Raw genomic sequence first — 14,401 nt, forward strand, 5'->3', positions numbered from 1 at the left:
TCTAATGTATAATAATCCATATTATAACTATATGAGGCAAATCTTCCTTATACCTTGTTCCTGATATTAGTGGGAAAGCTTTTTGAGGTTATTAACTAATATGCTGACTTTGTCATATTTCATATACTTATATACTGTAGTTATATGATATATAGGTACATGGCATACATATATATAATATATATGCTATAGACAATATATATTAGGAAAGTACTAATTTTTGCTGGATTTCTAAAGTGTAAATTAGTATTAAATTTTGGCAGTATTACCATGCATGCTGATATTGAGCCAACCTTGAATTCCTAGAATAAATCTTACTTGGATATGATGTGTTTTAATTTTTTTTTATTGGATTCTGTTTGCTTATAGTTTAAGATATTTACACTGACATCATAAGTGAGCTGAATCTGTCATTTTATTTGGGGTACAGTGTTTAGTGTGCTTCAGAGACAAGGTTGTATTTACTTTATAAAACTAGCTTTGAAGTTGCCCTTTTATTATAATACTCCAGTATAAGTAGCACTGGGATCATATGACTTTCAAGGCACAGCACAATTCCCCTGTAAAACTATATGGGCCTGGTGCCTTTTTCTTTTTCTTTTTTATTCTTCTATCAGCTCTCATATCCCCGATGGTGAACTTTGGGACTCTGTATAAAGTCTTAATCTCCCAGGATGACCTAGAACTCACGATCCTCCTGCCTCAGCTTCCTGAATGCTGGGATTATAGGCATGTGCCAACACATTCTGATCAAATAAAAAAAAATTAAATACACGTATGTATGGAGCTCAAGGGGGCAGTTTTGTTGTAGCATTTAGAGGAATAAAGAGAAGCTTATATACTCAGGTCACTCCTTGGTGCTAGCCAGGAGTTGGTTTATCACTGAGCACTCTGATCATGATTGTTCCCCTCTGTGGTAAAAGCTCTGCCTAGGTTTTTCTTTCTACTGAGGTCAGTTTTGGTAAATACCATTCTTCATCTGGACAAGTATCTATTTCTTCTTAGCGTCTAACCTATTTTATATAGAATGGTGCAAATTAACCTCCAAGGATGGAGAAGCTTGTGGGTTTTGTTCTTATCTGCAGGCAGTGGACATATTTTCCCGATGTTCTGCCAAGGTGCGTGCCACAGGACATTACAAATCCATGAGTGTGGTACCTATGAGAGGGTGCTATTGAAAAGCTGTGTGTCAGCTAGCTGCCTCTTCATCCAACCATCTGTGTCCATGTGTGGTTCACATGGCAGAAAACGGATGGGGAGGCATCTGAGAAGGACAGAAAGAGAGTTGGATGGCCTCTCTTGTTTCCTCTTCCTCCAGCTCCAGGCTACAGTGCAGCTGTTGAGAGACAGGGCAGGCCCTGCTTTGGTTGCTGAAGGAACTCTAGGTGCCACCTGCCTCTGAATTTCATGGTCAGTGACATAGAGACTTGTCTGTGCCAAACTGAGGCAGAGTGCTGTTATTTACGGCTGAACACATTCCTAACCTATACAGATAACAACCATGCCCACAAATCTGGAGTTGTTCATACTGTAGGAACACTTCAACACGGAATAGTCTTCAACACAGAACAAGAGAAACAAAGGTCTACTCCAGAGTAGGAACCAAGGCAACGGTGACTTCAAAGAAATGCCTGTTGTATGGCTTTTAGCACTGGCATCATTAAAAGCATAATTCACATGCATTATTCACAGTAGATATAATTTATCTTTTTTGAGTTCCAGCTCATGTTTGTATAATAGGATAGGGCCTGTTACGTTGTAACATCCTCCCAAGACTTTGAGAGAGAAAATGAGATGCCCTCTAGGTCCTCAGACAGTACCTGGCCCATGGTAAAATACTGAGGCATGTTAATTGTATGCTTTAATAATTAATAACAGCAATATTGATGATGATTTAGCACCAGCTGTGGTACGGCCCACTCCTTTTACCTTTCATATTTGTGTTAAAAAATGTGACCTCACACAGAGGCCTTCCCCTGCTAGTCCATCTAAAGACGATCAATTCTTCCCCCAGTTCTTCCCATTTCCATCATCTGTTGCTTATAGCCTCAAGAGACCTTGTCACAAGCTTTTGATTATTTATTTGACAAATAAGAATCTCTCTCTCGGGGCTAGAGAGATGGCTCAGCAGTTAAGAACACTGGTTGTTCTTGCAGAAGACCCGGGTTCGAATCCCAACACCCACATGGCAGCTAACAACTGTCCCTAACTCCAGTTCCAGGGGATCTGACAGCCTCTTCTGACCTCCGCGGGCATTGCACGACACGGGTGCACTTACTTACATGCAGCCAATACACACATACACATAAAATAAAAATAATAAAATATTAAAAAAAAAAAGAATCTCTTTCTCCTGCTAGCACAGAAAACCCATAAAAACAAAAGGCTCAGGCCTGGCACGGATTCTACACTGTGTGCGGAAACAAATCGGAAAGATGGCTCCGGCCATCCCAGGAACCAATGCTCTAAAGATTGCTGTTAGCGTAGAGGAGCTAAGTGGATGTGGTCTTTTCTTTCAGGATGGCTGTGCCCAATTTTAAGTAAGAGTGGAAGCAGAAAACCTTGCCTGGTTCTAGGCCCACCTCCACTGTGACGTCTGCCTGCTCCAAAAGGTCAGCAAATGATCATATGGCATCCTGGGCCTACATGCCTTACTGAAGTGTGGCACAAGTTGAAAATACGCTGTTTTGCATTTAGAGATTTAAAATTCAGCTTAAACATTTTTTGAAAACCAGTTTATAAATGAAACCCCTCCTCCCCTACCCTTTTTGAGTTCTGAAGATTCTAAAATTTATATTCTAAAATAATCCTTGGGGCTGGAGAGTTAGCCCAGTGGTTAAGAACAATGGCTGTTCTTGCAGAAGACCTGGGTTCGAATCCCAGCACCACATGGCAGCTAACAACTGTCTGTAACTCCAGTCCCAGGGGATCCGACAGCCTCTTCTGTCCTCTGCGGGCATTGCACAACACGGGTGCACTTACCGACGTGCAGGCAATACACGCATACACACAAAATAAAAATAATAAATAAAATATTTTAAAAATAATCCTACCAAAGTTATGTTTGGTACCAGGACCAAAGAGAAAGTAGAATTTAAAATGTTCTAAATAGACTCCTAAGGTAGGGGCAGCAATCTGGAAATGAGTTGAGGGAGCAGAGTGGTCCCGACGTGCCAGAGCCCAGGGAGGCGAGGACACATGCAAGGCCACTCTGGGAGAGAGGGGTCTGCCCTCCCACAGACTATGGAATCCCATGGTACTCTGCAGGGTTTCCCCTTAGGGTCACAGGTCCTGGACCACTGAGAACTGATGTCATGGGGGAATACCAGGAGAACATTTTCCAGGGCAGTGGTCAGGCAGTGGGTTCTTCTTCTCTCAGCCGGAAGTCCATATTCCCTGGGGCCTGTCTAGGTCTCTGGCAAAGTGACAGCTACAGTCCAGTCTCTCTCATTAGACAGTGCTGATACATAGAAGGTACCTGCCACTGTACTGCCCCCCATCTCCTAGATGATGCCATGGTACCCCTGCCAGCAAGGTGGGGTCCCGGGGAATCATTGAACATAACAGCCCAGTGGCCTGGTCTTATGTGTTTCCATTTTGAAGCATACTTGGTTAATGCTGTGCAGTCTCTGTGTATTACCCAGAGAAGGCTCTAGAATTTCTATGTAAGAGGAGACTACAGACAGCCATCTTGAGTCAGACACTGGAGGTTTAACCTCAGCTTTACAGTCAGGCATTTGGTACACTTGTAATTACAGGAGAATGGGTTTTGGTTATCTGCATTTATTTAGGGACTGTGAAGGATTGTAGGAATTTGTGGGCTGGATTTCTGGCTATTTGTATAGCAAAACTATGGATTGAATGCTTATTTTGTTAAATTGGGGCATCTTTGGAGGCTTGTGAGAATTAGGGGTGTCTTCTATTTGCATAGCAAGCCTCCATCTTGGATTGTATATTTATTGGACACTTTTGAGGGATTGTGGGAGTTGGGAGTGTTGTCTTCTGGTCATTTGAGTAGCAAGCCTCCATCGTGGATTATATTGAGGGACTGTGGGAATTTGTGGGAGTTTCTTCTCGATATTTGCATAGCAAGAGTTTGAATTGAATATTTATTATGTTAACTGGTGGGGGGGGACTAGAGGATTGATTATGGGAATTTGTGGGGGTATCTTTTGGCTATTTGCATAGCAAGCCTCCATCTTGGATTATATATTTTATTGGATAGTTTTGAGGGATCATGGGATTTTGAGGGCTGTTCTCATAGCTATTTTAATGTACAACAAACCTCCAGTTTCACTTGTGTGTTTATGGGGGTCTTGGAGCATTAAGGGAATTTGGGAAGGGTAGCCTCTGATTGGAGAGCAAGCCCCCACCTTGGGTTACATATTTATATTATATATATATATATATGAGATATATTTTGGATAGTTTTTAGGGATTGTTTGTGGAGGTGTCTTTTGACTATTTGCAGAACAAGCCTCCATCTTGGATAATATATTTATTGTCTAGTTCTGAGGGATTGTGGGAATTTGTGGGCTGGTCTTCTGGCTATTTGCAAAGCAACCCCTTGGATTAAATGATTTTTATGTTAATTGGGAGGGATCCTTGGAGGACTGTGGAAATCTGTGAAGGTGTTCTTTGGCTATTTGCATAGCAGGCCTCCGTCTTGGATTATTTATTGGAAAGTTTTGAGGGATGGTGGGGATTTGTGGGGGCGACTTTGGGCTATTTGCATAGCAAGCCTCCGATTTGGATCATATAGTTATTGGATTGGGATCTGAGGGACTGTGGGAATTTGTGGGCTGCTCTGGCCACTTGTATAACAAGCTTTCGGACTGTTTATTATGTTTATTGGGGTAGGTCTTTGGAGGATTATTGAAACTTGTGGGCATGTCTTTTGACTTTGCATAGCAAGCCTCCATTACAGGATTATTTGGAGGGAGAGATTCTGAGCTTATTTTGCAGCAAAATCTGCATAACATAATTACTAGGTGGACACGATGTTATGCTGGCTCTGGGAAGACTTACGGAGGCAGAAATGGGTCAGTTGCTACTCTTATGGCCCTCTTCGGCACTGATAATTGAGACCAACCTTACACTAGATGATGATTGATTTGGCTGGAATTAATTTGATTTAGAAAAATAGAACAGGAAGTGTATCTGGGGCCTTGGTCACAGAATTACAGTAACTCATATCTCTCTTGGCCATTTCAGAGGCACAGTGTGTTAACACTGGGGTCAACACTGGACTCTTCCTCCTGCCCCCAAACCTTTCAGGCAGATGACCACAAACATGAGGGATGAGGCTGAGGGGCAAAGACCAGGAGAAAGGGTTACAGTGAACCTCAGTCTAAGCCATAATCCAATTGGCCTTATGTTTAATATTGGGACCTTCTGTGAGTGCTGATAGCTACCCCACCCCCAATTGCACATTCATGTATGTTTCCCATGGGTTTGCTTATTGATTCTTCAGAACTCTTTACTTATTAGTCAACCTTGTTAATTATACCCATCCCCTCCCCCATGATATTTTTATGTAATCTTCATTTTCTTTGTATATAGTTATCCCTTCCCCTTTTATGGCTTTTAGGTCTCAAAGGAGCTTTGTATAAACTAAATCAATTTAAAGAATTATCTTTTAGAGGTATAGTTAATCCACACCATTTATCTTGGTTGTGCTTGGAACATTTCTTGAATAACCCTCACTCCCCCACCCACAGGAAATCCTATCTGTAGGACACTACTGGCAACCCCCCACCCCCCAGTGGGTGCATGCTGGCAGCCTCTGAGTAGGGCAGCAGTGTGCCAAGGGAGCATTCTCTGCTTGGGGATCAGTGATCTAGAGGGAAAAGGGGTGGAGTCCTTGGTACCTGGAGTACCTGGGATCAGGAGCTCCCCCAAAGTACGTAGCTACATTTTACTCAACTTATCCCTGTCCCTCAACTTGGGGCCCCTCGGCGCTCAGTGCGAGGACCAAGTCCCACCCACAGACACCGAGAATTGGCTCGGCGTATATCACTCACTGATGCACCACCATCTGCTCACATTTAATTTTTATTTTGATTTTTAATGCTGCACAACACAATATTTATTTCATTTTTATTTCATTTGTTTCATTTATTTATTTCTGTTTGTTGCTGCTTTTATTTTCTGAAAGTGAAGAGGGAACTTTTGAGGCCTTTTTCTTTCTCGTCTGTAGGCCGCCTTAAGCTTACTAAATTTGGAACATTGACGCAAGCTGAAGGGAAAGGGGATTTTTCAGAATCACTCGGGAAGAGGGAAGGTTGCGTTGTTAATCACGCCCTATGGTGGGTGATCAACTGCTTGTAAAGTTGCGTTTCACTTTTAATTAATTGTGCTTAAGGCTTTAATTAAATTTGGGTGTTCCCTTCTTAGAGCAGCTCGTACTGACGAAGGTGCATGCGCTGGATGATGTCACGGCAGTCGTTGAAGACACGGCGGATGTTCTCAGTGTCCACGGCGCAGGTGAAGTGAGGATAACAGTAATGACGCCCGTCTCCGCTAGCTGTGCTGATTCTCTGCGGGGCAGAAGCGAGGCTGGGTCAGCAACCCTCCCCAGGACACCCTTCACTCCCCACCTAGGACCAGCACGGGCTAGGCACTGACGTCCTAGGAAAGCCAAGCCCAGACAAGCTGGACACCAGTGAACTGAGGTGGAAGGGCTGGATGGTTCAATGCCCTGACCCAGAACTTGTTCCTGTGAGGAACAAGAAAGAATTACAAACCACTCACCAGAAACTCATCACGGATGAAGTACTTGGCCCGGGTCACTCGTGGGTCCTCTCCGGGCTCGGGAGTCGCTATAAAGAATAAAAACTGTTATTAATGATGCTGATTAAAGGTTAGTTGGCCAGCACCATTGGAGCCCCATAAATTCTCAGAGTTTTTGATTTCTCCGTATGATAATGAGGGTGCTCAGATTTCCTGGATTCCCCTATAAGCTCTCAACCACACCCTTTGCACAAGAACTATCCAAACGAAGCACTCCCTGGGAGCAGACGCACTCCATACCATCCTCAGGAGTAGTGTAGCGAGCGAACTCTGGAAAGTAGTCCTCAATCTTTGATTTTCCAGCGAGGACTTTCTCAGCAAGCAGATCTTGCTTGTTGAGGAAGAGAATCACAGAGATGGTGCGCAGCCATCTAGGAAGAGGGAGGTGGGTTTAGCGAGCGGCCTGGAGTACCTGCCAGTGCTGGGGGGGGGTGCGCAGAAGGGGGGGCGCGTACCTGTTGTTCCAGATGCTCTTGAAGAGGTTCAGAGCCTCCTGCAGGCGGTTGGTCTGGTTGTCCTCCCGGATGACCATGTTGTAGCTGCTGCTGGCCACCACGAAGATGATGGCAGTCACGTCGTTGAAGCATTGGATCCACTTGCGGCGCTCGTCGCGCTGGCCGCCCACATCGAACATGCTGGAAGAGCATGGTGCTGGGGTCATCCTCGGGCCCACCCTTCCAATCCCCACAGCTGTGAGCAGAGCACCGTGCACTTACTGGAAGTTGACTTTGTCCACCTGGAACTTGGTCTCAAAGATTCCGGAGGTCAGGACGCGGCAGCGAAGCAGGTCCTGAAACAAAGCACGGGTCAGTGGACGTCACCTAACCTGGAGCAAGCACCCGCCAGAGGCTGTGAGGATCCGGCATACCTGGTCGCTCGGCACGTAGTCGGCCTGCTTGATCACATCAATCTTGTCCAGAAAGCTTGGAGAAAAAGACATGGGGTTCAGTGTGTGTGCCAGAAGTCCGTCCCCAACAGGGCCGACGTCCCACCCACAGAAAGGGCAGGACCAAGATGGTGGCAGGACTCTACTCTTGCTTTTGATTTTTAAAAGGATAAAAAAATATTTCAAATTTCTATGTGGCTTAGCTGTTTTAAGAGGAGCTTTGGTGCTCATTTTAAAGTGAGGCGGACCTGCGGTTTAAGGCCACATGGACTTTCTCAAGGGCAAATGAGATTGCGGTGGTTACCCGGAATCTGCCACCCCCCCCCTTTTTTTTTTAATGTTTTAAGAATCTCACTGATTAATGAGAACAAAGCCAAAAAAAAAGCTGTGGACACAAAGGGCCCTTCATGTCCCCACCACTCTGAACAGGAAGCAAGCATAATGTTCCCTTCGTATCTATCAGGTTGGGGAATTAAAGCATTCCAGATATCAAACTTTTTACTTTAAAAGACCTTTCTGGCCTGTGTTCCTTGACTAGAAACACAGTTAAAAAATGTACTTTTCTAAGATTGGGATAATTTGTGGAAAATTAATGTTAATGCTTGGAGTTCTGCCGGGTCTTTGTGGGGGGCTGTTTCGAAGTGAGCTCCATCAGAAGGGAGAGCACAAAGGGAGAGAGGTCTATTTAAAGAACTTCCCTAAGCTGCTGGTTAGTTTTTTTCCTTCTCGTTTCCCCTCCCTTTTTACCAGTTCCGAGTTAGTCTGGCTTAGAGGATATAACACTAACTGGCCCAATCAATCTTGCATTACAGCATGGGGCCAGAAATAGCTCCCCAGCCACCCTGGCCTCCAGCAGGTTGCCATGGCAACAGAACCACAATTCTATAAATAGATCCTCAGCACCAAATCTTGTGAGAAGACATCTGGATCCTGGCCAGCCAAACTCTGGCAAACACAAACCCAGCAGCTTGAGAAACGGGCCGGGCCAGAGCCTGCCCTCCAACAGACAGTTAAACCAGAAACAGGCAGGCCGAACTGCGTGCAGGGCAGGGGGGAGACATTTTACAGCTTCAATGTGGGGCTCGAGTTCTCTCAAGTTTCCTAAAAACTGCACTGTTTGTGCACGGGCTGGTGTTTCCAGATGATGTTTCAGAACTAAGGTTGCACCACCTTAAACAATTTAAAAACGCTCTGCCTCCAAAGCAAAGAAACTGGCTAAGTCATGGTTAGTGAAATGGCCCCCACAATTCTCCATGGGCTGGCTGGGCCCCCTAATCTTGTACCTGTACTTAACTCCTGACTTGGATCCAAAATACAAATTGCAAACAATTCCAGGATTTCCATTTGTTTTCCGTTACTATAATTAGCGCTTCCAGCTTTTTGTACAAACTTTTGAGAAAAATCAGGGACTTTGTTGAAGGAGTGGGGGCTGGGCAGGGGCTAAGAACATGTAACTCTGTGTATTAAACCAGGACATGTCTATGTATTGTAGCAAAATGGAAAGTAACTCATAATGCTTGTTGTGTAAGTGCTTGGAGGTCACTTTAGTGAGTTACTATTGAGTTCATTTGACATGAACACTTTATTACAAGTAATTATCGCTTTGCTCTAACAGGTATTAATTGTTTATGTAAAACAATGTCAGCATACTGTTAAGTGCAATTAAGGGCTTTATAAAACAAATGAATCAGACTAGAACTTTCTGACTGCTGGTGGGATGAGTGGGCAGTGAGGGGTTACAGGTTTCTGTGTGGACGGGGGTGAGAGGGGGACCAGTGGCTACTTACTACTGGGCGCAGTCAATCAGCTGGTATTCATTCGAGCGCTCGTAGCAGGCACGCACTCCCTCATCCTCCCACAGAGCCTTGGCATGCTCGTAGAATTCCTGAAAGTGAACCCAAGAAAGAATGTTTAAGAAAGATGTACGCGCACCCAACTAAGAGCTACTGGGACTTGGGGGGCCAGAGTTTGCTAAAGTGAGGCGCCCCCTGCATGAATCAATACTCAGACCTTGCAGTCGGGTTAAACATATCCAGAAATCTGTGTAATTAATTTTTCTGTTTTCTTCTAATGGTGACTGACTGTCTTAAGTGAGTTCTCCTGTTATTTTTGTTGGGGAGGGGGGTCAAGTTCTGAGTGAGCCTTTTTTTTTTTTTAAAAAAAAGAATGGTTTCTTTGGAAGAATATATACTACTAATCTTGTGTAAAAAGCATAGGTCAATGCTAGAAATACTGTCCATAAACCAGATTATCAGATGTCAGTGGGATGTGTGAAAGTTATCAGATGCACTTAGGCTGCTGTTGTCTTTCATTAGGAATTCAGGACAGTGGAAGTTAAAAATTATCCATGTTGCTTACAGTTTGATTTGTTTTTCTAATCAATGGCTGTTTAAAAATTTTATTCACCCATATTAATGTTAAATTTGCAACCAGAATTGTCCAAAAGACAAATTCCCACAAATTCCTCACTCCTAATGAGAGGGCAATGTTAACTTACTGTTGTACAGTAACTGTAGACGGGCTTTAAACACGCCGCCATCCTCCCGTCTCGTTTCTTGTCGCCCCCTTTTAAGGCTATTCTTTACCACAAAGGGTCAAACCGAATGTGCCTAAGATGGAACAGCTCTGTAGGCTCTAAAAGTAGCTCTTCAGGAAGCCAGCAGACCCTTGTCAGCAGGGTCAGGCTCCCAGATGGAGAACCGAGGAAAATCTTACTTCCTGTAATGGTCCATTTTGTAATGTACGCTTGGATTCTACTGGAGGCATTAAGAGTTTTGTGGATTTTTTTTTTTTTTAAACACTGAGAAGCTATTTCATCTGTCCCAAGCAGGACCAGGATTAAAAAACCTGGGTATACATTAAAAGGCACCCATCTGGAGTCCTGTGTCCCAGTGTCTTAGGACACTTATCTGTATTTACTGGGCAATTTGTACATGTGTGCTGAATCTAACTGTAGTTTTGTCTGTCCTAACATGGATGAGGAAAGAATCAAGCCTGTTATAGCTCAGGACTTTCCCCCATAAACATTTATAATCCAATAAAGTGAGGACTGATTGTAGCATTGAAGTGTGATGTCTGTGGGGTGGGTGGGCTGCAAGTTTGTTCCTCCATTCTGGACAAACTCCTAATCCTACGATTTCCCATCTGTTCTGAATTAATATGTGTGGAATTGACTTCTCAAGTCCGTACATCAAGGATACTCATCCGGCCAGTGTGCAAGGCTATCCCCACGTTCCCACTGGGTCCTGCTACTGTTCAGTGAGGGTGGGGAGGGGCTTACAGGTGGGAAGTCAAAGTCAGGAACGTTCATCACGCTCAGGATGTAATCCACTCTGAACTGGTTCTCAGGGTTGGCCAGCTCCACAGGGGGGACCAGGTTGCTCATGGCGGCCACAATGGTCTGAAAACAGTTTAGCGAAATGGTCAGGGGTCATCACCATGGGGAGAGGGACTGTGCTTAAAGGCAGAGCAAGGGGCTAGGCACGTACTTCAATGGCCTCCTTCAGGTTGTTTTTGATGTCCTGCACCTTGGTGGCCTTCTCACTACAGTGGGATTGAAAAGAAAAATAAAATCATATTGCATCCTGCCCACCAGGATGTCACCTTCATCACGATACGCCAACTAAAAAGCATAGTATTCTGTTCTCCAAGGAGTCATAGGGTCAGAAATGCAGATTGGAGGCACCCGAATAAATTACAACCTCCCAAAGGCATCCAGAGGACACGTCCGATGGGGGCAGATTAGTACATTGGCACCGAGATCTTGACCAACTGTACCAGAAGTCACACCTGGCTCACCCTGCTATTCTAATCACACCTTCATGCTTCGAAGGTGGCTCACTTGACTCTTATTAGCAGAGAGGAGAGCGAGCTAGGGTTAGTGTTAGGGTTAAGGCCAGGGTTACTGTTAGTGTCAGGTCTAGGTGTAAGGCTATGGCCAGGGGTTAGGGGTCAGGCTACTACAGGTTGGATTTGAGATTTGCCTAGGTATCAGGACCCCACAGTGAGAACCAGTGGATAGCACTGGTGGTAACTGTTAAAGTTTCCAGGGCTTTCTGTTCCTAGATGTCTATTTGCTGCCCCTTTATTTATTCAAATAGCTGTGTCTGTCACAGGTTGGTGAGGTTTTATGAACTGTGGCACTTTGGGTTTGCTATATTAATACACATTGCTCCTCAGCTGTGACCGGGATAAGCCCCACCCCTTCCAGGAGTCCTAAGGGACTGAGGGGAGGTGTTGAGAGCACTAGGACCCCCCTCCCCCGCCCGCCAACTGAGGTGGCTACAAGTTCTGTTGCTTTTTAAAGGCTAACCTATGTGGTTTTTCTGGAATGATTTGTAGGTAGTCACTGGTTTCAGGTAAAGGCCATGACCTCAGGTTGCTAGGGTCCCTATACAGAATGTTAATTCATGCACCAGACTATAGTAATCCCTTAGAAACCGGCCTTCGTGCCAGGCACAGTCAGGGGGACTCGAGTTTGTCTTCAGGGGTCAGCAAAGACCCTCTTCTTGTCCCCTCCCCCTTGAAGCACACACCTCCTCTTCATGTTTAGTGAGGGGTTGGTGGGGATTAGAAGACCAACGTGTGCAACGCTTGCAGGGTGAGGCCTGGGGCCACAGCACAGTGGGCCTGGGCCCTGGCTTTCTAAAGAGGAAACTGAGGCTGAGACAAATGCTCTACTCGAAGAGGCAGACTGGGGAGGGGACAGAGACAAGACAGGGCTGCTTTTATAGGAGTTACACAACTAGCCCCCGAGGAAGCGCAGGCCAGACAACCAAGCAGAGAGAGAAAGAAAAGACAGGCCGCTGGCTAGGTCAGCAGGCAGGGGCAATTGTGGGGCCATGAGTGGGTGGGGAGCTGGGTGATGTGCCCGCCTACCAACAGGCCCGCCCCAAAGACTGTGTTCTTTTCTTCCACAAAGAACTGCAGTAGCTAATATTTGAACAGTGCTTCTTCCCAGCAGGCCCCAGATAATATTCAGGGAGTGGGCCCTTGTGTTCTGAATAATCTCATTTCATGCCTTCCTGGGGACCCTTAGGTAGTCCCTGGGCTGTTCTTCCACAGGTGAGGGTTTGGGGATGTGTGGGGCCCTCACATCAGTGGGTGGGAGGGGCTAAGGGCAGATGCACCAGGAATTCTCGCAGGTCCAAGACAGTGGGGGTGGGGGATAGACACACCCTCCCCCACCCCAGAGGAGCAGGGAGTGTCTTTTCTCTCCACATTTATGATTAGGTATACACCCCCCACCCCCCCACCCCTGTAAGCAAGCAGGAAAAGGAATTAAGGCAGAGGGACCCATGGCCACTGCAGGTGAGTGGAGCCGTCATGAGGCTGTTGGGAGGTGTAGGTGGACCTCAGGACAGGGGTTGGACACCCAGGACTTGTAAACACTGAAAGGTGCTTGGGGGTCCCCCGGACTCCTAAAGCTCTAACACCCCATACCTAAAGGGACAGAGTTTTCCCATCACTTAGTGGGTGCTTGGGACCAGTGGGTGGGGTGCACGCACTGAGGCTCCTTTCTGAAATCATGAATTCCCACTGCTTATGGAGATGTTAGAGGTTAAAAGCATGTGTATTCCACGTCCCTAATACTCTCAGAATTCACCTAGAATCTCCCCTCCCCCACTCCAGGAAAAATCTGCTCCGTTGGTGCTGGGAAGACCTAAATGTCTGGTTTTAAGGTCTCACAACAGGAAATCAGAGATGTTTGAGTATTAAATAACCCTCATCTCTACCCAGCTAGAGGAAAGCACTTCCAGAGGAAGATTCTTTCATTCGGTTCGATATTTTGGTCTAAGCAGTAGTGTGAGAATTGGAAGGCTTCCAGTCTTAAAATGCAGATATTCTGAGAACGTGTTCAGTATTCATCTACGTATGTGAATAGGTGTGGGAGTATATCAAGTATAAAACAGCTAAAATAGAAATCTTAAAATCTAATTCGGGTGTGTGATACTAAAACATAGAACCTCTCCATTGAAGCGATTACTGTGTTGATGGAGCTATCACACTGGGGCTGGCAGGTTTACCCTCATTTGTAATGTCGCTTAATGAATTTAACGCTGATTGTGAAATTCAGAGAAAATTCCTCAGATGTCTCTAAACTACTTAACAGAGACAAGACGTATGCCAGTTCCAGAATTCTAACTGACTAGGGAGTTGGGGCTGGAAGTATCTGGCCTATTGCTGCTCACCCAGCTCCACCCCCGCCTCCCCCGCATGTGCAAGGTAGATTAGAGGGGTTAGCATTTTTAAGAGGTCCCATCCCCTCTTCCTTCTGTTAAAGGGTAGGGGAAGCTACGTGGCCCTGCTCCAGTCAACCTGTACCCTAATCTTTGTGCTTGTGGGGAAAGACAGACAAGAGAGAAGACAGAAGACAGACGCAAGATACAGGGATTGCTGACACATGCAGAGAATTTTTATTTATCAGGAATGTTAATACTCGTATTTACTCGTAGAACAGAGTCACAGAAGACGTGCAGGCAAGGTATTAGTAGGGCTGAAGGGTTTAGCACAACAAACAGTACACAACAGGCTCTCTCAATAGGGACTTTGCCACATTTCTTAAATGCCAACTTTTGGTACAGCAGATCATCAATATATCGATGCCTTTTGGGGGATTGCTGTTCTACACTTTTGCCAATTAAGGATTTCGTTCCATCTCTTTTCACTCATCTTTAGAGGTTAGGTAATAGGTAGGGGCCCCATCCCACCCCCCCCCACCCC

At 45.4% G+C, this 14,401-nt stretch overlaps 1 protein-coding gene across 7 annotated transcripts in view; it reads right to left on the reverse strand.

The window, feature by feature from the left end:
• Positions 1–6,128: 6,128 nt before the first annotated feature.
• Positions 6,129–14,401, reverse strand: part of LOC103741475 (guanine nucleotide-binding protein G(s) subunit alpha) — a 63,546-nt gene continuing 55,273 nt past the window's right edge. For 5 of the 7 annotated variants that reach the window (XM_008842338.3, XM_029568063.1, XM_008842295.2 and 2 more), the window contains 9 exons: positions 11,167–11,221; positions 10,959–11,078; positions 9,466–9,563; positions 7,661–7,715; positions 7,509–7,582; positions 7,248–7,427; positions 7,033–7,163; positions 6,754–6,821; positions 6,129–6,539 (listed from right to left, as the gene is read on the reverse strand). In XM_008842338.3, the coding sequence (XP_008840560.1) occupies positions 6,393–6,539; positions 6,754–6,821; positions 7,033–7,163; positions 7,248–7,427; positions 7,509–7,582; positions 7,661–7,715; positions 9,466–9,563; positions 10,959–11,078; positions 11,167–11,221 (928 nt within the window). In that variant the 3' untranslated portion in view covers positions 6,129–6,392. Of the gene's footprint in view, positions 6,540–6,753; positions 6,822–7,032; positions 7,164–7,247; positions 7,428–7,508; positions 7,583–7,660; positions 7,716–9,465; positions 9,564–10,958; positions 11,079–11,166; positions 11,225–14,401 lie in introns of all 7 variants that reach the window. The other 2 variants (XM_029568084.1, XM_017800490.2) reach the window with 1 other exon arrangement.

Source organism: Nannospalax galili, unplaced genomic scaffold (assembly GCF_000622305.1).
Source record: "Nannospalax galili isolate Female #2095 unplaced genomic scaffold, S.galili_v1.0 scaffold231, whole genome shotgun sequence".
In the NCBI taxonomy this organism is placed as follows: Eukaryota; Metazoa; Chordata; class Mammalia; order Rodentia; family Spalacidae; genus Nannospalax; species Nannospalax galili.